Source organism: Anolis sagrei, chromosome 1 (genome assembly GCF_037176765.1).
Source record: "Anolis sagrei isolate rAnoSag1 chromosome 1, rAnoSag1.mat, whole genome shotgun sequence".
Classification (NCBI taxonomy): Eukaryota; Metazoa; Chordata; class Lepidosauria; order Squamata; family Dactyloidae; genus Anolis; species Anolis sagrei.
Genome location: NC_090021.1, coordinates 10475754 through 10497664, shown reverse-complemented (window position 1 = coordinate 10497664; position 21911 = coordinate 10475754). Strand labels below are relative to the sequence as shown.

Here is a 21911-nt window from a genome sequence, read left to right as displayed (position 1 = left end):
GCCTCCTCCAATAAGCTCAACCCTCATGATGGTTCATAGTGGGAGATATGTTTGTACAGGTAAGTGGGCCAGAACCATTTAGGGCTTTATAGGCTAAAGCCAGCACTTTGAATTGTGCCCAGTAGCAGTCTGGCAGCCAGTGGAGCTGGCGTAACAGAGGGGTTGTATACTCCCTGTAGACCACTCCAGTGAGCAGTCTGGCTGCCACCCGTTCGAGTAGTTGAACCTTCTGAAGAGTCTTCAAAGGCAACCCCACATAGAGTGCATTTGCCATAATCTATTTGAGATGTAACAAGAGGGTGAAAGTTCCCCTAGCCACCGCTGAGACTTGGGTTCAGCCTCCAAGTTCAGCCTCTGGCTTAAAATGCTGATGCAAGGGAGCAAAGGTGCCTTCTTGCTTCAAGTTCTGTGGGAACCCAACGACCACTTCAGTTCAGCTTCTGGCAAAATAGCTGACACAGGGGAGCAAAGGGGATTTTTTGCTTCCTCAACTTCTGTGAAATCCCAACTGCCCCTTGAGTACAACCTCTGGCTAAATAGCTGGAGCAAGGGAGCAAAAGTGAGTTCTTGCTTTCTCATAGGAAGCCATGAACGCTTTCTTTACCAGTATAACTCAAAAGTTCTATAAAATACTGACAATTGGATTAAACTCTGCCAGTGCTATGAGGAATTTGAGCTGAAAACAGTGCTTGGACTTGGTGGATCTTTTGGCCAAAGTTATTGTTTCTTATAGGTGTGCGTTTCTGCTCAGTTTCAGATCTGTTTCCAGCTCCGTGTCCCACTTGTCCTAACCAATACTAGCATAGCAGAAGTAAAGTGATGGCAAGAGTCAAGATTTTCCTATACGCTATCCTTCTTACTATTTCTAAATTGCATGACACAAAAGTGATGAGGTTATACACATGTTTGGAAATTCAATCACAGGATCACAAATTGTTAAATCAGTGCACTTGACCAATTGAAGAAAGGTCCAATATTGAAGGTTCTCAACCTGGTTTGTATCTGCTGTCAATGGTAGCAGAATGGTAGTGGATTAGAGATGAATTGTCATAGGTTTTTTGGGCTGTATGGCCATGTTCTAGAAGCATTCTTTCTTGCGTTTCGTCTGCATCTATGGCAGGCATCCTCAGAAGTTGTGAGTCCTTTGTCTCACCCTGGTCATTCCACAGATATATAAACCCCTTTTCCTTAGTTCTAACAGACCTCACTACCTCTGAGGATGCTTGCCATAGATGCAGGTGAAACGTCAGGAGACAATGCCTCTAGACCATGGCCGTACAGCCCAAAAAAACCTACAACAACCCAAACATTACATTTTTATTTATATAGATTTAAACTTGGTTTTCATATATTTCATATTTAAAACATTTTTACACCCTGTACATTACAATGAGAGCCTGAAATGTTGAAATGTGCTAAATACAACATTCCAGATAAATCTGTAAACAAATGAAACACAACATGCATCAGGGATAGAAATCAAGTTATTTCTGTTCTGTTGGAAAAAGCCCTCACCTTGATGCTTCAGGCAGGATACAAAACTATCTAGAAAAGTTAACAGATATTTAACTGTCAAGATGTCTTCAATATATGTTGACCCTTTGGACAAATTATCTCCAGGGTTAATTAGCTATTTTATCTCTGAGGTTAGCACGCATGGGCCCTAAGGCTCCCTATCAGCATCCATGGCTTGGGGTGCCAGCCACCATTGGCTGCTTCTAGGTGATATGTCTCTTCAAAGTTAAGATATAAAAGGGAGAGAGGAAGATGCCTTAGGTCAGTACAGCATTTCAAGGGAGGAGCACCCACAGGTAGGAGCAGTCTCATTGGGACTAGAAAACTGTCAGTGGAGTTTTGTCAAAGGAGGAAAAAAAATAGGAGAAATTCTCATAGAGGCCACGTATAGGTGAGAAAGGAAAGGTAGGGAAGTTGGGAAGGGCATAGTTCTAACTTTTTCCCATCAGGTGGAATTTTACCCTTGCTTTTTCCTTCCCAGGAAGCCCCAAATTTGACAATCTGACTCCATGGAACTGTTGAAAGAATGGCTGGGTCATCCCAAGGAACTCTACAATTTGGTGTGGTTCAAGATGGGAGGTTACAAGACCGTGATGCCCAAGATGGACCAGGTAGGTGGGGGCATCTCTATGGTCACCTCGTTAGCTCCTCTTTTAAGTCTGGTTGTTGCTGGACTTTGTTCTCAACACCTTCTGAGAGTGTTTAAGTTGAGTGAGCGCTGGTACTTATTCATACAATTATGTGTTATTTGTGTGCAAACTTGCTGAAAACTCCAGTATCTGAAAATGCACTCTGCATCTGTTCATATGACCTATGAAATCATCCTGTCCAATGGTTTGATTGGTGAGTTTCTGGGAAATTGGCATGTTGCTTGTTTACCATTCACCTCTCTTTCTTACTGTGTGTGTAGCTCCATGTTGCCTGTTGACTTGTGCTTAGCCCATGGATGTAATTAAAGTTGAAGGACGTGAGGCAAATTATTTATTTATTATTATTACTATTATTATTATTTCAAGCATTTATACCCTGTCCTTCTCGACCTCAGAGGAGAAACTCAGAACGGCTTCCAAACAGGTAACAATTCAATGCCAAACTTGATTAAAAAAACACGTAATAAATACATTCATATACATTAAAATAGTTACAATATATATTTTAAAACTAGTTCGCCAAATTAAAATTGCCAAAACAGTCCAAGTACAGTCCAATAAAATCTTGTCTTCCCAGTAAAACAACTATTCTGTGAACGCTTGATCCCATAACCAGGATTTAAGTTTCTTCTGGAAGATCAGAAGGGAGGGGACAGATCTATTCTCATTAGGGAGGGAGTTCCACAACCGGGGGGCCACCACGGAGAAGGCCGTGTCTCTTATCCCCACCAAACACAACTGCAGTGGCAGTGGGACTGAGAGCAGGGCCTTCTCAGATGATCTTAAGATCCTAGATGGTTCATAGAGGAAAATACATTTGGACAGGTAAACTGGGCCAGAACAGATTGCATTGGCACTTTACTTTTAAGCAAACATCACGCCGGTCTTAATCTGTGCAGTGCAGCCAGTTCTCATCAGGAGCAACCCTTCACTCATCATGGTGACTTTTCGATCTGTTGGGCTGCAGTTCCCAACTGCTGTGCTGACTATGGATGATAGGAGTTGCCGTTTAATCAGCTATAGTTTAAACAGTTTAATCTGTTTACATTTAATTGTTTGTTTAATTGTTTTTTATGTTATTGCACAGGCAATGAATGTTTGTCATTCAAACTTTGGAAGCCACCCTGAGTCCCAGTGGGGAGAGAAGGGGGGTTAAGAATAAAGTTGTATTATTATAATCCAACAGATCTGTAGGCACAAGATTAGGGGAAGCTACGACTGATCTCACCCTGTTTCCCTAAGTGTGTGACATGATATATATTTGTGTACTGCAATCACTTCATCACACTAGAGAAAGAATCCACTTAAAATCCAGTTTCTGCCTCCTACGGAATTCTAGGGTTTGTAGTTTAGTGAGGCTGTTAAAAGCTCCTTCCTTAACTACAAAGACTAAAATTCTGCAGGAGGCCGAAACTGGAGTTTAAGTGGATTTTTTTTCTCTAGTGTGATGAGCCAGCCCGTCTTTTTCTTAAGGGCATTGTACTGTGGTGCACTCCAAGTAATGGATGGGTAAGGTCTGTTCGAATGATTTGTTAAACCATAGAAAACAGTCTAATGAATGTGATGCCATAGGAGGAAATGACAATAATGTAAGGTTGCAAATGAAGTATTTTAATTTATGGAACACTAGCCGTCCCCTGCCAGGCGTTGCTGTGGCCCAGTCTGGTGATCTGGAAAATAAAGTAATGAGAAAGTGTTGGTTTCTAATATATGTAATTTCTTTCTGCTTGTGGGTAAACAGTATTTGATTACATTTTCTTGCCCTGGTGAAAGGAGTTGGACTGGATGGCCTTAAGTATTTTCTATTGGTCATAGGGGTTCTGTGTGGGAAGTTTGCCCCAATTCTATCATTCATAGGCTTCAGAATGCTCTTTGATTGTAGGTGAACTATAAATCCCAGTAACTACAACTCCCAAATATCAAGGCCAATTTCCCCCAAGCTCCATCTGTGTTCCTAGTTGGGCATATGGAATATTCGTGCCAAGTTTGGTCCAGATCCATCATTGTTTGAGTCCACAGTGCTCTCTGGATGTAGGTGTACTACAACTCCCAAACTCAAGGTCAATGCCCACCAAACCCTTCTGGCGTTTTCTGTTTGTCATGGGAGTCCTGTGTGTCACCTTTGGTTCAATTCCATCATTGGTGGAGATCAGAATGCTCTTTGATTGTAGGTGAACTACAAATCCCAAGAACTACCACTCCCAAATGGCAAAATCAAAAAATTTTGAGTGAAGGACATACATTGGGTTGTTAGGTGTATGCTGTTCAAATTTGGTGTCAATTCTCCCACTAGTTTTTGAATTCTGTTAATCCCACAAATGAACATTACATTTTTATTTATATAGATTAAATAAAATCCAACTTTATGAGACATCAGGAGCTGGTTATGTTTGTGGTGAAGTATAAATACCATGGTGAAACATAAAAGCTGGTTAGTGGCATCTTCCCTGAAAGATTTGAACAGCCCCTTTTTGAAAAGTGAACATTTCAGAGCCAGATATCTGCTTAAGTTGAAGTCGTTACCCTCAGAGGTTATGAGGTCTCACAACCTCTGAGGATGTCTTCCATGGATGCAGGTGAAACGTCAGGAGAGAATGCTTCTAGAGCATGGCCATACAGCCCCCAAAAACCCTACAACAACCCAGTGATTTCAGCCACAAAAGCCTTCAACAATACAGTGCAGTTTCTGCTGAGTGACTATGTAACTTACAAAGTAACTTTCTTCAAAAAAGACCAGAAAGACAGAGTTAGATAAAATTGCTATCAATTACATTCTTTTTGCTCTTTGTGGGAGCATGATTCTGGGTTCTGTTTAGCATCTTTGGTGCCTGTTGCTCTGAGGGTACTATTGTGTGCATGTGGTGCCATGGGCCCTACAATAAAATATTTTGATTGACTGCATAGCCATTTGAGCATGTACAAAGTTCTTTTTTTTAAAAAATGCAGATGGCAGACAAAGTAGTGTTGAATCAGACTTAAGCTTGAAGACCCAAACAGTGCCTTCCACTAAATGTTGGAGCGCGCTGTTTCAGAAATATTAAAGGGCATGTGCATCCTCCGCGCAAACTATGGCTCTGTACGTGCCATTTATTTCTATATTAATCTACCGTAAGATCTTAGAAACAACACCATCTGCTGTATTTAAAATGTGAACTTACAACTACTTATTGCTTAATGGTTAGTGCTACCAGCAGCAATAGAGAAACATTCCAGTCTAGATTGCTTATGATATTTTATCTTTTCATCATTCTCTAATTACTAGTTATTTGTTGCCAAAGGTTACATTTCACTTTGACCCTATGGAATCCTAGAATGTGTGGTTTTTCTAGAGGTACTTATAATTCTCAGAGTTCCTTTAGTACCAGGCGAAAGTACAGACTCCAGAATTCCATAGAATGCATCCATGCATCTAAAGTGAAATTGCAACACTTGGGAAGAGCCTGAGCTTGGAAAACGGTACCATTTTGGAATACAATAGTGTAATGTGGCAATGTGGATACTTAAAACGAAAGTTACACATCTTCCAATGAAGATTACATCCACTTAACAGCCATGAGTCCTACCTATTAGATTGCAGGTGACAGTACAAAAAGATATCACAATGCTTAAAGATTTGATTTATTTTATTTTATTTTATTTATTAGGAGCATTTCCATCCAGTCCTTCTCACCTCTGAAGAGGGACTCAGGATGGCTACCAACAGGCACCATTAAGTGCCAAACAATAAAAACAAAGCGTAATATAAACTTAGCATACATTAAAAACAATTATAAATACATTAAAACAGTTCGCCGCTTCACGTCGTCTTCCAAATCAATCCATTGCCGTCAGCTAAAAACAGTCAGTTGATCCCATAACCAGGGTTTGAGCTTCTTCCGGAAGGTCATGAGGGAGGGGGCAGATCTGATCTCATTAGGGAGGAAGTTCCACATCCAAGGGGCCACTACCGAGAAGGCCCTGTCTCTGATTCCCTCCAAACGCGACTGCGATGGCGGTGGGACCGAGAGCAGGGCCTCTCCAGATGATCTTAAGGTCCTTGGGAGTTCATAGAGCTGGGCCAGAACCGTTGAGGGTTTTATAAGTCAAGGCCATTTCCTGGGAGCATTCTGTGCTACCTTGAAGGTGAATACTCAGGCTGCAGAGGATAGTCCTTTTCACATGGCTTCTACTGTTGCAACCCACTATCGTTTTTCCACCATGCAGTGCTCCATTTCGACTATAATAGTTTTGTGGTCTTTGGCATGAGTCGTAATTAAGATGTGCCTCTCCCAGACTTCTGTGTGGCAACAAAACTCATGGAGTGTCTTGTGCCACTCACTGTGCATCCCACCTCTGATTGCACATGGTGCTCCTCATTCCTCTTCATGGCCACCATTTCCAGGGTAACTGTGTCTCATATCCAGGCATACCCCACTGCTGTCTTCCTGCTCTGCCATCACCTTTCTGGCCTTGCTTTCTAACTCCCAGACCAATGCTACCTCCTCTTTCCTGCTGCAGGACGCGCTGAGTGAAAGTCTCTGCTATAAATACCTGAACCAGACTGGGCGAAGCGCTGCCCTAGTAATCCAGATGCTCGACAAGGAAGTGCGGTAAGTCAATGTCATGTATTCTTCAGCCTGAAGCAGAGTTTCTTAGCTCGACCCTCCAAGTAGTTTTAAAGTACTGTCTCTAGTATGAGCAATACTTGGAATAAACAGCAGATGCAGGAGCTTCTTTCCACAGGAAGACTTTATTATTATTATTATTATTATTATTGGGTTGTTGTAGGTTTTTCGGGCTATATGGCCATGTTCTAGAGGCATTCTCTCCTGACGTTTCACCCGCATCCATGGCAAGCATCCTCAGAGGAAGTGAGGTCTCCAGCGGACCTCACTACCTCTGAGGATGCTTACCATGGATGCGGGCGAAACGTCAGGAGAGAATGCCTCTAGAACATAGCCATATAGCCCGAAAAAACATACAACAACCCAGTGATTCCAGCCATGTAAGCCTTCAACAATACATTATTATTATTATTATTATTATTATTATTATTATTATTTTACTGACACAAAAGCACAGTATGTCACAGCAAACAAGATCTATATACTGGATTTCGTATAAAAAAATCACAAGATGAACACATTATTATTATTGACACAAAAGCACAGTATGTCACAGCAAACGAGATCTATTTGCTGGATTTCGTATCACAAAATCACAAGTCGAACACTTCCCAAGCGTCTAGGACTCTGCAATGTATTTTCGAATGATGTGCGCAGATTGATGTTTATTGTTTTTGTCAATGTTTATTGTTTCCAAATGCTGGCTGAGATCTTTTGGCATGGCACCCAGTGCGCCAATTGTTGTTGTTGTTGTTGTTATTTGAAGCTATTTACAGTATTCACAGCTCTCTCCAGAATCCTCCAGTTCACTATACACCATCACATCACCCAACACCAACTTATTCTGTTGGTGTTCTTATATACACTTGCATGATGTAATGTTCCATTCATGCATCAGGGCGAATCCATGGGTTTCCGGTGGGGGTGTAGAGAAGCTGCCACTCCACACCCCGCATTGCTCGCCTTAACTTCCTCATTATCCCATGGGGGAAGCAATGCCACCTGGCTTCACTCCCTTGGAAGAAGGCAACATGGGCAAACTCCCATGTCGCCGTGGCAAGGGCATGTGCTGCTACGCCTTCCTTTTTTGACACAAAGCCCAGCCAAATGTGCCTGTACGTTGTGTGAAGGGAAGGGAAGCGGCGCACAATGGGCAAATCGGTCCACCTGATGTGGTCGCTAGTGACAATTTTTCCCTCAGCATTTTCTAACTTTTCCAGTGAAGTTATATTGTATGCTTTTAGCCAGAAGTCCAGGAGACTACTCAATTTCAGTCAGGAAAATAGTGCACCAGATTATACATGAAAAACTGTATTACACAAAGAATTCTCTGACAAATCCCTCATATAATATGCAAGTCTACTATATAAATATTTTAAAAGGGAAGTAGATAACTGAAAGGCTCAAAGAACAATACGGTTGGCAAGGTTTCTGAATTCCGAATGGTTCATAGAATCATAGAATCATAGAGTTGGAAGAGACCTCTTGGGCCATCCAGTCCAACCCCCTGCCAAGAAGCAGGAAAATTGCATTCAAAGCACCCCCCCACATATGGCCATCCAGCCTCTGTTTAAAAGCCTCCACCACACTCTGGGTCAGAGAGAGTTTCATTGCTGAACAACTCTCACAGTCAGGAAGTTCTATCTAATGTTCAGGTGGAATCTTGTTGAGATTAATTTCACAATTCAGCAGCAGATCAGTTGCACAACTTCAGTGCTTTCCAGTAGCGTCTTCCTGCACAGTATTTTCAGTCAACTGCTTCCACAAACTGCAGTCACTCTGGAATTCTTTTACAGACACTTGAGCACATGCCCGGCCATTGTCAGTTTTACTATTGTTTCCCCCCAGTCTAGATGCCATTACAAACTATCACAGCACACAGTTATATCTTGTCTTAGCAGACAGGTTCTTTTAATCAATTACATAGGGCCTTCAACGAACAGCATCACAGCACAAGGAGAGAGAATACACTCTACATGACTTCCTTATATACAATTCTATGCAATTACACATAGCAATCTCTGATTGGTTCCCAACTCATTAACTTAACTCAGACCCAGGATTACATCATTCACAATCACCTGGACTAGGCCAGAACACATTTCCCAAATGATTCCCTATATACAGTTAATGCATGACTCAACATTTCCAAAGAAGCCCATTAGCAGTGCATGACTCAGCTATATTATATTACAATACATTGTAAAACCTGGCAAATCTCCTTTCCTGCAGTTTGAAGCCATTGTTCCAGGCCAGGCTTCTGCTCTTGGAGAGCAAGCAACACTAGGAATTGAACACCATCCTGTTACAGTAGTTAGTGTTGTTTAACAAGAGTATTTATTGTCACACAATGATTTGCAGTGTTTAAAGATAGCAAGAAAAAAGGTAGACCTGACACATAGCAGAGTCAAAGTGGCACAATGATTAGTGTATCAACCTGAGACTTGGAAGACTGAGGTTCTGGCTGCTGATGAGCTTTGAAACTCAATGTATCATCTTGCATTGAATATTGATTGAACTGCCTTTCTGATGAGATGGGTGCCATGATAGCTCACAGTAATTGAAAACAACTTTAAGTTTAAAACCTTATTGTATAAAGCTAAAGATAATTAAATAACAGTTTTTTAAAAAAGATTTAAAAGGTATAAAACACGTTTAAAACTCACTGTTGATGTTAAATGCCTTCAAGTTGTTTCTGACCTTAGCCAGCCCTAAGGTGAACATATGACAGGATTTTCTCTGTAAGTTTTGTTCAGAAGAGATTTGCCAGTCTTCCTTTGCAGCTAAAAATTTGAAACACCAAAGGTCACTAAGTATTTTTAAAGGCAAGAAATAGAGAATGACCCCTTTATCTGTGAGGTTATACAGTGTTCCCTTACTTATCATGGGTGTTCCGTTCCAGGACCACCTGCAATAAGTAAAATATCGTGAAGTAGGGATGCTCCCTTCCCCCCCCCCCTCACTTCACCTTCTCTTTCCTCTCTTCTTTCCCCTCCCTTCCTCCCTCCCTCAGGTAGCATGAGTGCCCGAGGGAGGGAGGGAAGAAGGGAGGGGAAAGAGGAGAGGAAAGAGAAGGTGAAGTGAGAGGGAGGGAGGGAAGGTGAGGAAAAGGGTCGTGCAGGGAAAACCACGAAAGAGCGAGTCCACGGTAAGCGAACCGCAAAGGAGCGAGGAAACACTGTACATCCAGAATTCATATGAATAAACAAAGGAATGGATAACAGCAGCCCTGTTGAACTGAATGACATAGAGTCATTTCAGAAGACTTTCCCCCACCTCCTGGGCATTCTTAATGAAACCAGTAAACTTAAACATTGCCTACAGCACTCAGTATTCATTATTAGCATCCGAGTCACAAATAATCTCTCACTTCTTGCCTTCACCAGACATGCAGTTTGCATCTTCTACTTGGTTCTCCGGGCACTAGACACAGTGGAGGATGACATGACGATTAGCTTGGAAACCAAGATTCCCATTTTACACAAGTTCTACTCTTACCTGTATCAGCCTGACTGGAGATTCATGGGCAGCAATGACAAGGACAAGCAAATACTGGAGGATTTCCCAACGGTGAGCCACTGTCTCCATACTTGAATCTTGAGCTTATGTTTCATTCTGTTGTTCTCCATTTTCCTCAACTATCATTAGATGTGTATGTACTGGGGCAGGTGAAAGGGAGTAAAACAGAATGGTCTTCACTGATCAAAACAGCTTTCCAACAATAGGCCTCAGCTGCTTGTTGCTCCATTTGTAAATATGAGGGGAACAAAGTTGGTTACTATATTTTGTTGACTGAATAAACCAAGGTGGGCAAATGAAAAACTAGAGGGTCACATTAACACCTGTCCAGGACTCCTTTGAGAACTGCACCTGTTTCTTCCCCCTAATATCAAAATTTCTCACTTCCCAAACACCCTCCATTGGGCATGGAGACATTCTCAAAGTTTTTGGACACATTACTGCCCTTCCAAGAGCATTTTTGGAACACTTAGAAACAAACATTGCCTTTGCAAAAAATATTTTGACAGCAGGGAAAGGTTCTGGGACCTTCCAAACATGATCCATTTCCAGTAGGAAACATCCAGAAGAACCTTCTTCCCAGCACTGTGGGGTCCTGAGGACCACAAAAGTGACCACTGCCCAATGAAGGTCTAGTATCATAGGCTGTGGGTGGTAATTTTGTGATGGCAGATCTGCATTCCTGATATGATTTGCAAACATCTTAGGTCAGCAGATAATCTTTATCTTTTCATTAACACATAACCTCTTGTTGCATATCGCCATAACATCATTTAAAACTTAAAAGCCTAAATGCTTGAAATAATAGTGTTGATGTGGTTGCATCCCATTCACAAAACAAAATGAAGTTTCACTGGTTTCTGATTCATTTGAGTTAGTTCTCCAAATCAGCTTTTCCAAAGAATTATATATATCTTTCATTTCAGCTGATTAGTCCTTTCTCATCAACCTTAATTCATTAATATTTGGGTTCATTCATTTGGTTTTGAGTAGTACACAGATTTTTTTTAGTTCCATTAACACCCATTTACCTTGGAATCATTTAAGTCACCAGTTGATCTAAAATATCAGCGCTTGTATTAATTTTGATTGAATATACAATGCTCTGCAATGAAAAATCTTGCTAATATAGGGTGGGGTTAAATATTCACTTCTTGTTAATTACTGGCTGCTGATAAGTTTTCAGTATCAACTCAAGGTGCAGGTTATCACTTATAAAGCCCAACACAGTTCGAGACTTGCTTATCTTCGTGACCGCATCTTCCCCTACGAACCTACGCGATCTCTAATATCTTACTTTGTATGTTTCGGTGATGTTACTTGGAAACCGCTGGGAGTCCCCCTCGGGGAGATAGAGTGGTATATAAATAAAGATATTATTATTATTATTATTATTATTATTATTATTATTATTATTATTCTGGGGAGGCCCTCCTTTCACTCCCACCTCAGTCACAAGCACAGTTGGTGAGGATGACAGAGAAGGCCTTCTCGGTGGTGCCCCCCCCCCCCCCCCGGTTCTGGAACTCTCTCCCTAGGGAGATTAGACTGGCATCCACCATCTCCACCTTCCAGAAAGAACTAAATGTGGATGTTCCACTATGCCTTCGGCTAGATAGTTCTCCGGATAAGTCTGGCCCCCAGTTTGATCCATAATCAGATCTTGCACATTATCACTTCCCCCTTTTAGAGACATAGTGCTCTCCTTACATTACCCCCAGTTTCTAATTTTGTCATCCGCCTTCAGCACTTTATCCATCATCCCTATCCTTTGCAAGTAATTTGCATCATCCACCCACCTGAGCTCCGAACTGTCTACTCAGACCACTGAAGGTTGTTAGATGTTCACTATGTATTGTATTATGTGTTTTCATACTGTTGAAAAGTTTTTATGAATTTTGTTGTTATATTTTAACTACGGTGTGTTGAATCTCGGGCCTGCCCCCATGTAAGCCACCCCGAATCCCTTCAGGGAAATAGAGGAGGGTTACAAAAATAAAGTTATTATTAGTATTGTTGTTGTTGTTGTTTATTCATTCAGTGCTTCTGACTCTTCATGACCTTATGGACCAGCCCATGCCAGAACTCCCTGTTGGCCATGACCACCCCTAGTTCCTTCAAGGTCGAACCAGTCACTTCAAGGATGCCATCCATCCATCTTGCCCTTGGTTGGCCCCTCTTCCTTTTTCCTTCCATTTTCCCCAGCATCATTGTCTTCTCCACGTTTTCCTGTCTTCTCATTATGTGGCCAAAGTACTTCATCTTTGTCTCCAATATCCTTCCCTCCAGTAAGCAGCTGAGCTTTATTTCCTGGAGTATGGACTGGTTGGATCTTCTTGGGGTCCAAGGCACTTCAGAACTTCCTTTCAATACTGCAATTCAAAAGCATCTATCTTCCTTTGCTCAGCCTTCCCTATGGTCCAGCTCTCACATCCATAAGTTACTATAGGGCAGTGTTTCTCAACCTTCCTAACGCCACAACTGTTTAATATAGTTCTTCATGTTGTGGTGACCCCCAGCCATAAAATTATTTTCGTTTCTACTTCACAATTGTAATTTTGCTACTGTTATGAATCATCATATAAATATCTGATATGCAGGCTGTATTTGATACAAATATGCAATATGCCCAAATTTAAATATTAGTGGGGTTGGGGTTAATTAATTTTGTCATTTGGGAGTTGTAGTTCGTGCGATTTATAGTTAACCTACAATCAAAGAGCATTCTGACCTTCACCAATGAGGGAATTGAACCAAATCTGGCAAACAGAACTCCTACGACCAAGAGAAAATCCTGGAAGGGTTTGGTAGGAATTGACCTTGAGTTTTGGAGTTGTAGTTCACCTACATTCAGAGGTGTGGACTCAAGCAATGATGGATCTGGACCAAACTTGGCAAGGATACTCAATGTGCCCAAATGTGACACTGGTGGAGTTTGGGGGGAAATAGACCTTGATATTTGGGAGTTGTAGTTGCTGGGATTTATAGTTGACCTACAATCAAAGAGCATTCTGAACCCCACCAAGGATATAATTAGGCCAGACTTCCCACATGGAACCCTCATGAGAAAACAGTAAATACTGCATCTTCTGATGGTCTTTGGTGACCCCTCTGTCATCTTGCAACCCCCCCCCCCCCCCGGGGTCCCGACCTCCAGGTTGAGAAACGCTGCTATAGGGAATACCATTGCTTTAACTATGTGGATATTATTATTATTATTATTATTATTATTATTATTATTATTATTTACCTAAAGAGAAGGATTGCTGTGTTGGCTGAACACATCATGGAACTGCAGTATACTTTCTTTCTTCAATATTTCTGTTGGTAGGTGACTGCCAGGCTTTCCCCTTTTCTCCATGTTTAAAACCATAACTGAAAAACTTGAAATGCAGATTTCGTACACTTTCAGGTTTCAAATCTGGAGTTAAACCTTGGTGGTCTGTTTTGAAGACTAACCTATGTTATCATTGTGCCTCAGATCTCCTTGGAGTTCCGGAAGCTGGAGAAGGTCTATCAGGATGTATTTGCTGACATTTGCCCCAAAGTGGGTCTTGGATTGGCCGAGTTCTTGGAGAGAAAGGTGGAATCTATGAAAGACTGGGACACAGTAAGTGGCTTCCCCCAGCAAATCTTCATGGTGGTCAAAACCATGAATGGGCATAAATCATGGAAATGTGATTAGAAATTTATCTGTGAAAAACTACTCAGCTTCTGTTAACAAGGTAGGAATGTTCCTCCTAGACATTATTTCTTGAAGAGAAAATTTGGTGCCAAAGGTAGATTGTATCGCTGGTATTAAGGGGAAATCCCTATGTCACAAAACAGCAGATTTCTTAAAATTCAGAATGACTAACATGCAAATTTGAAATGAAAGAATCTGGTCAGGCCTGCTTTCCGTAAAGTTATTTCAAACCTTCTAGAAACAACATGAAGGCTTCTTCTAAAATCATAGAATAATACAGTTGGAAGAGACCACATGTGCCATATTGTACAACTCGCTGCCATGCAGGAAAAGCACAATCTAAACACCCCCTGACAGATGGCCATCCAGCCTATGTTTTCAAAGTTTCCAAAGAAGGAGCCTCCACCACACTCCGGGGCAGAGAGTTCCACTGCTGAAAAAGCTCTTCCAGTCAGGAAGTTCTTCCTAATGTTCAGGTGGAATCTCCTTTCCTGTAGTTTGAAGCCATTGCTCCAAGTGCTAGTTTCCAGGGCAGCAGGAAACAAGCTTGCTCCCTCTTATGGCATCACTGCAAATATTATACATGGCTATTGTGTCTCCTCTATGGGCCCTTCCACAGAGCCATATATCCCAGAATATCAAGGCAGAAAATTCCACAATATCTGCTTTGAATTGGATTTTCTGAGTCCACACTGCCATATATTCCAGTCCAAAGCAAAAAATAAATAAATGTGGGATTTTATTCAGCTGTGTGGAAGGGGCTTCAACCTTCCCTTCTGCAGGCTAAACATACCCAACTCTTTAAGATGCTCCTCAAAGGACCTTTGATTCTTTTAGTTGCCCTCCTCTGGACATCTTCTAGCTTGTCAAAATGTCATTTAAATTGTGGTGCCCAGAATTGGACACAGTATTGTAGTATCTTTGCATTTCATTTTTTTCCTCCTTAAGTGTGGTATTTTGGATTTGTCCCTGTTGAAATTCATTTTGTTAGTTTTGGCCCAACTCTCTAAACTGTTATGGTTGTTTTAAATTCTGATCTTGTCCTCATTCCTGCTAATTTGGTGTCATCTGCAAACTTGATAAGCATGCCCTCTAAACCTTCATCCCAGTCATCAATAAAGACGTTGAACAAGACCGGGCCAAGGACCGAACCCTGCCTCACTCCAGTAGTCACTTCTTTCCAAGATGAAGAGAAATTCCTTGCTGGCACTGTTTGCAATTGTGCCTTCAGTATCTCATTTTTAAGAAACCCATTCATCATTGACACCATTCTTTTTTTAATATTCCTGTCCATGGAATCATGCTATATATTTTCTTATATTTCCTGAAGTCAGCTCTCCTAAAGTCTCACACTAGAGAATGAATCCACTTTAGTCCAACAGATCTGTAGGCACAAGATTGGGGGAAGCTACAATTGATCCAATCCTGTTTCCCTAAGTGTGTGACATGATATGTATTTGTGTACTGCCATCAGTTCACACTAGAGAAAAAATCCACTTAAAAATCCAGTTTCTGCCCCCTGCAGAATTCTGGGGTTTGTAGTTTTATGAAGCTATTAAAGGCTCCTCTATAAACTACAAACTCCAGAATTGTGCAGGAGGCAGCAACTGGATTTAAAGTGGATACATTCTCTAGTGTGATGAGGCTCAAAGTTTCCCCCTTCCTTTGTATCTCAAACTCCAGGAGCACATGGTCACTCCCACCTAAAGATCCCACCACTTTCCTTTCCACTCCATTGACCAGGTCCTTCAAATGTTTAAAAGCAATGCTTTGGGGTTTGGAAAGATTAGCTGTTTACAAGAAATGTTGCCCGGGGTTGTCAGACTGCATTTACTCAGTCTTCGAGGAGGCTCTTTCTGTGTCCCCCTTATTGCCCCCCCTGATGTGCGATGGGTAGTTGCTGCTAAATGTGAGAGACATAAGTTTGAACACTGTGAAAGCCATCTACTACATCGCTACCAGCCTCCTCCCAGTAGACTTAAATCAATGAAAAGCTTTATGAGAACTACCACTCCTCCTGGCATCCCTCCAGCAACAGCAAGGGTATCCCTCTGGGCAGCTAAACCAGGAAATCCCAACTGAATGCTCCCCCCCCCCCCGAGGGTCTTCCTCCAGGGGAAAACCAAGAATGGGTAACTTGGAAGTCCCTGAACAGACTCAGAAGTGGAGTGGGCAGATCAAAAGACAACCTGGCCAAATGGCCCTACCTAAAAGAATCTCACACCTTGTGTGACTGTGAAGCAGAACAGACAACTCCGCATCTATATGCTTGTCCACTATGCCCTGCCTCATGTACAGAGGAAGAATTGTTGGAGGCTACAGACAATGCCATTGCTGTTGCCCGTTTTTGGTCAAGTGATATTTAGCCACCTGCGCTCCTTCTATTTTTAATCAGTTTTATACTAATTTATGCAATGCTTTTTGATACGAAATAAAAAATAAATGCTAAGTTCCTTAGCATTGATTAGGATCAGATCCAGAATAGCTGATCCCCTTGTTGTCTCCCCTACCTTCTGTTCAATACAATTGTCTACAAGGCAAGTGAGGAATTTGTTGTACTTTGTACTCTTGACAAAGCTTGTTTTCCAACAAATATCAGAGTAGTTTGAATCCCCCATTACTACTAAGTCTATCTCTTCTTTCTGCATGTTCAGTCATCTGGTCAAGGAAGGCTTCATCCAGTTCTTCTGTCTGTCTTGGAGGTCTGTAGTAGACCCCTACAACTATATCTTTTTCTGTCCTTTTACCTCCCCCTTTAAAAATGTGCCCCTTCCCACATACCCTGAAAGCATGGTGAGAAATTTCCTCACATTTTTGTCAGCTTCATACACATCTGTAAGTCACACTTTTCCCAGCCTTGCCCTAAAATTTTGTGGTTTTTAACCTCTGTAGTACTGCTACTATGGCACTGCCCTGGCATTTGTTGGCTTCTCCCGAATCTTCTCTGCATCTAAACTGGAAGACCCTGTCGTTGGTCAGGACGTGGAGCTTGTGCTTTCCTTGGGGCTTTTCCTGCAGAAAACCAACATTATCCGGGATTACTATGAAGACCAACTTGTGGGCAGAGAGTTTTGGCCCAAAGAGGTAAGAAAAATGAGAATGGGCAGATAGTAGGGAAGTTGGGCAAATGACACCTGAGCTAGGGAAGGACTACAGCTGCACTTTGAGGTTGATATGGACACTTGGACCTATCCACACAATCCAGTGATGCCATGCACTTTTCTGCAGTTCAGGGGGAAAAGGGAAGGAAATTACTTGGTTTGTTGTTGTTGTTGTTGTTGTTGTTGTTTTGTCACCATGGCTGTAGCTACAGAGTTCTATAGAGCTCCTAATTATTGCCAGGTACCATTGTTGATATCAAAAGGGGAAAAGGGGTGGGGAGGACTTCATGGCCACTGCCAAATGACAAACAACAGCAGAGGAAAGAGAATGATCCAGTGGGACCAAATTAGATTTGACTAGCCAAACATAACGGATTCTGTTCTGCCACTGCTGAGTTTTGGGTGCAGAGTATATAAACACCTATGCTGGATCTGGGGCTGGTCAGAAGCAGCAATGCTGTGGCCTGACTGTGTTGATGGCCACAGTTGATGGCTACAGAACTCGGTTATATTGAGGTCACATAAGAGCAACACAACAATAATATGTGGGCAAAACATCAGGAGAGAATGCTTCTGGAACATGGCCATACAGCCCAGAAAACTCACAGCAACCCAATGCAACAATGATTTGTGCAAACTATAATGACTGAATTCCTGTTTTAGTGTCTTGTCAGAGAAAGGGTGGAATGGGAGACTTATAGGCACGGCACTGCAAAATGTCCTGCTTGGTAGTCTTGTGTAACTCTTGAAATGTTCCCAGGTGTGGAGCAAATATGTAAAGAAGTTATCAGATCTATCCAAGCCTGAGAACATCGACAAGGCTGTCCAGTGTATGAACGAGCTGATCATCAATGCCCTGCATCATGTCCCCAACATCTTGACATTCTTGTCCCGAGTGAAAAACCAGAGTATATTCAACTTCTATGCCATCGCCCAGGTAGGTTGCCTAGTCTTGTAAAGTCTTTGCCTCTTGGAAGGGCATTTCATGAGTCTTTTCACAACAAGTTAAATATGAGCCAACAATGGGATGCGGCGGCAAAAAAAGCCAACGGGATTTTGGCCTGCATCAATAGGAGTCTAGTGTCTAGATCCAGGGATGTCATGCTACCCATGCTCTATTCTGCCTTGGTCAGACCACACCTAGAATCACACTGTGTCCAATTCTGGGCACCACAATTGAAGAGAGGTATTGACAAGCTGGAATGTATCCAGAGGACGGCGACTCAAATAATCAAGGGTCTGGAGAACAAGCCCTATGAAGAACGGCTTAAAGAGCTGGGCATGTTTAGCCTTCAGAAGAGGAGGCTGAGAGGAGACGTGATAGCCATGTATAAATATGTGAGAGGAAGCCACAGGGAGGAGGGAGCAAGCTTGTTTTTTGTTGCCCTGGACACCAAGACGCAGAACAATGGTTTCAAATTACAAGAAAGGAGATTTCATCTGAACATTAGGAACATTTCTGTGTACCCAGGGGGGAGTCTCTGATTTGGTATCAGCCATTGATTGAGACTCTGGGTTTGAGCCTGCCACTTTTGGACTCTCACTTGCTGAGGTGTTCCAGCGAGTGTCTCTGTAGATCTTAGAAAACTATTCTTGATTCAAGTCATTGACGCGCTGGCTGATACCCAAACAGGGGATGAGCTGGAGATGTCACTGCCTTGGTCCTTTCACTATCGGTTGCTACTTCCCGGTGGATGACAGGTGGTGCAATACCGGCTAAACAGATGGTTTCTCATTGCTTTCCTCATTAAGAGCCACAGTAATGAGAAACCTTGATCTGAAATGTAGCCAAAGCACTTGCTATGCCTTGTTTGTCTCCCAGTTGTTTTGCCTTTGTGTTCCTGCATAGCAGGGAGTTGGATGGCCTTTGTGGTCTCTTCCAGCTATGAAACCACCTCTGAGTATTCTTTTGCCCTTGTGACTTAAAGGTATACACAAATATTTTTGAAACCTTTGGGCCAGAATTAAACGAGAATCCTTCTATGTGATTTCTTTCTCCTTTCTTGCTTCCAGGTAATGGCCATTGCCACCTTGGCAGCCTGCTACAACAACCCACAAGTCTTCCGAGGGGTTGTGAAGATCAGGAAGGGGCAAACCATTACACTGATGATGGATGCCACCAACATGCAGGCCGTCAAGGATATGATGTACCAGTATTTGGAAGAGGTGAGTTTGGCATCAGAGACAGAGTAATGGGATTTTAGAAAACATTTTAATAAACATTCCAGCTGGAATCTTATTATTAGTACCAAGCAATGTAAACCAACTTAATCACTTGTGGAGTGGATTGTCAACACTTCTGTACTCCCTCTAGTTTGTTCCTTCTACTTGGAATTACCAATAGAATTTAGGCCTAGCTTTACACTTCCTTTGTTGTTGATACCCCTTAGATGGAATTATTTGTGCAGTATTTGCATGTTCGAATCTCATATCTGACAATAATCTTGTCCACCACTACCCTTTTGTGTCTACACTGGATTATTGCCCGATTAACTGCTGTGGTAAGTTCTAAACAGGGTTTTTCTTGTTTGCCATCAAATTTGTGTTTCCTGTGATTTGAACCCATTGCTCTGAGTCCTAGTAGGGAAAGTTCAGGGTTGATTTCCTCTCATTTGTCCTTTTGGCAGTCCATGGTATCTATAAAATATACTGATAATCTCTCACAATCCATGGCACCTGTAGGGTGTATCGCGAGTAGACATGGCTCATTAGAAAAGACAATAATTTGTGGTAAGATGTAAGGCTGGAAAGGAGGAAGATTGCATTGCAGGAAGTTGAACTCAGAGTCACTCAATGAAGATTGAAAGAAGGGTCTCCTCTGAAGTTCTTAGAGGTCAGTTAGACCTGCATGGGATTATATGGTCCTAGACTCTAGCCATATAGGATAATATAAACTCAAAATAAACTAGAAACATATTTCAAAATGCTTAAGAGATTGTTGCTTTATTTGTGAAAAGTCCTTGGCACTTTTCAGCATGAGTATATTCTTAAGACCTTCTACAGGAGCTGTATAAAATGATTAAAGGACAACCCATTAACACGCATGATTGATGCAGGTGAAACGTCAGGAGAGAATGCCTCTAGACCATGGCCATATAGCCCGAAAAAACCTACAACAACCCACATGATATCACATTGCAGCAAATTCTAATTTCAATATCTGCACATGTCGGGACTAATAAGACAATTTTATTTTTAGCACCATGGGATGTATTACTGTTTTTTGTATGGATTTCTCTGGTTGCCTCCTATATTCTGCTTCTTTGTAAGTAACAACTAGCTTGGGAACCCTGCAATGTCTGGGTTATTTGAGAAAGCCATTGTTTGTCTGTGCTCCAGTTTAGTCTAGATTCAATGTTAGCTGGGTTCAGTGAGTGTGGGTGAACTACAACTCCAATAGGCAAATCCCATCATTCATGGTCCATCCTCCTCCAAACCACACCAGGATGTAGAGTGGGTTCTGGGGGCTCTGTATGCGTGCCAAGTTTGGTCTTGATCAGTCATTGGCGTGGGTCGCAGTGGTCTCTGACAGTGAGTGAAGGTCAGAGCCCCATCGTTGATGGTCCATCATCCCACAAACTGCACCAGGACGTCGAGTGGGTCATGGAGGCTCTGTATGTACACATACATACATACATTTACTTTTATTATATATGTAGATTGCCAGCATTTTGACTTGTGCAAATAGATGTTTCTAATTTCATGAATCTCTTGCTAACCCCAGTGTTTATCCAGAGATGTCCTTTTCTGTAAAAGTAGCATCTTACTGTAAATTGACTCTTCTTTTGGTAGATCTACCACAAGATCCCCAGCATGGACCCTTCCTCCATCAGAACCCAACAAATTGTCAACTCTGTCCACTCCATGATCACCTAAGGATTGCCATTGGTCAGAAATATAACTTGAAAGTGCACAATGAATATCCCAGGATCTCAGGGGAGTGTTCAATAAAATCAATTTATGACCATAACACACAACGGCAACAATGCAAAGAGTATTCAAAAAGGGTGGTCATTCCACAGATATATAAACCCTTTTTCCTAGTTCCAACAGACCTCACTACCTCTGAGGATGCTTGCCATAGATGCAGGCGAAACGTCAGGAGACAATGCCTCTAGAACATGGCCATATAGCCCGAAAAAACCTACAACAACCTAGTATTCAAATAATTACTAAGACAAGCTATCTCTTTCATACACTGTGCAGCTGTCACCTTTTGGTTGTGATGCTAACAAAGATTCTAAAGCTAACCTGCCTAGATCTAATTCACTACATTTATATTAATCTCATTAGTTCAATGGGAGAACTGCAACTGTTTGATCTGCCCCTGACATTATAAATAAATAAATAAATAAATAAATGGGAGAACTGTGTACATCCCAGTAATTCAATGGGTCAATTGGGTCTAACCCTGATGTCTGCTTAGGTTAATGTATATTATTATTTGAAATGTATTTTCCCTCATTTGTTTTCTTGGTTTATGTCAATTACATTTCTCTTCCCCTGTGTTTATTTGCATCTGTTTTTTTAAAAACCAAATAAACGTTTTAACAAAGCTGTCTTTGTGCATTCTGCAATGCAGTGTATTTGTTCTTTGTGAAACTTAAATTCACATTTAGACCCAAGAGGCAGGTTCCATCTCTAGGCTATCTCAGTATGTATGCAAGCATGCACATATATATTAGGCCTGGGTAACAACGGAAAAATTTGTTTCTAAAATCGATTCGTTTTTTGGGGGTTTTTGCATTTCGTTATTTAAAATAATTACAAAATTTTCCTTTTAAAAAGTTCAATATTTACAAAATTTCGTAAATGGTAAAAAATTAACGAATCGATT

At 41.7% G+C, this 21911-nt stretch overlaps 1 protein-coding gene across 1 annotated transcript; it reads left to right on the top strand.

The window, feature by feature from the left end:
• The first annotated feature begins 2012 nt into the window (after positions 1–2012).
• Positions 2013–21423, top strand: LOC132761609 (squalene synthase-like). Its single transcript, XM_060754630.2, has 8 exons — positions 2013–2126; positions 6663–6754; positions 10156–10339; positions 13770–13898; positions 16866–17057; positions 17835–18011; positions 19088–19240; positions 20867–21423. Exons 1-8 carry the CDS (start codon positions 2025–2027, stop codon positions 20948–20950), a joined length of 1113 nt encoding a protein of 370 aa, XP_060610613.2. The 5' UTR covers positions 2013–2024; the 3' UTR covers positions 20951–21423.
• Positions 21424–21911: the final 488 nt, after the last annotated feature.

Excerpts from the sequence above, each read along its gene's own strand:
- LOC132761609 (XM_060754630.2), top strand. The coding sequence starts at position 2,025 with ATGGAACTGTTGAAAGAATGGCTGGGTCATCCCAAGGAACTCTACAAT. Across the intron at positions 10,340-13,769 it reads TACTGGAGGATTTCCCAACG|ATCTCCTTGGAGTTCCGGAA; the intron begins GTGAGCCACTGT and ends ATTGTGCCTCAG. Across the intron at positions 18,012-19,087 it reads ACTTCTATGCCATCGCCCAG|GTAATGGCCATTGCCACCTT; the intron begins GTAGGTTGCCTA and ends TCTTGCTTCCAG.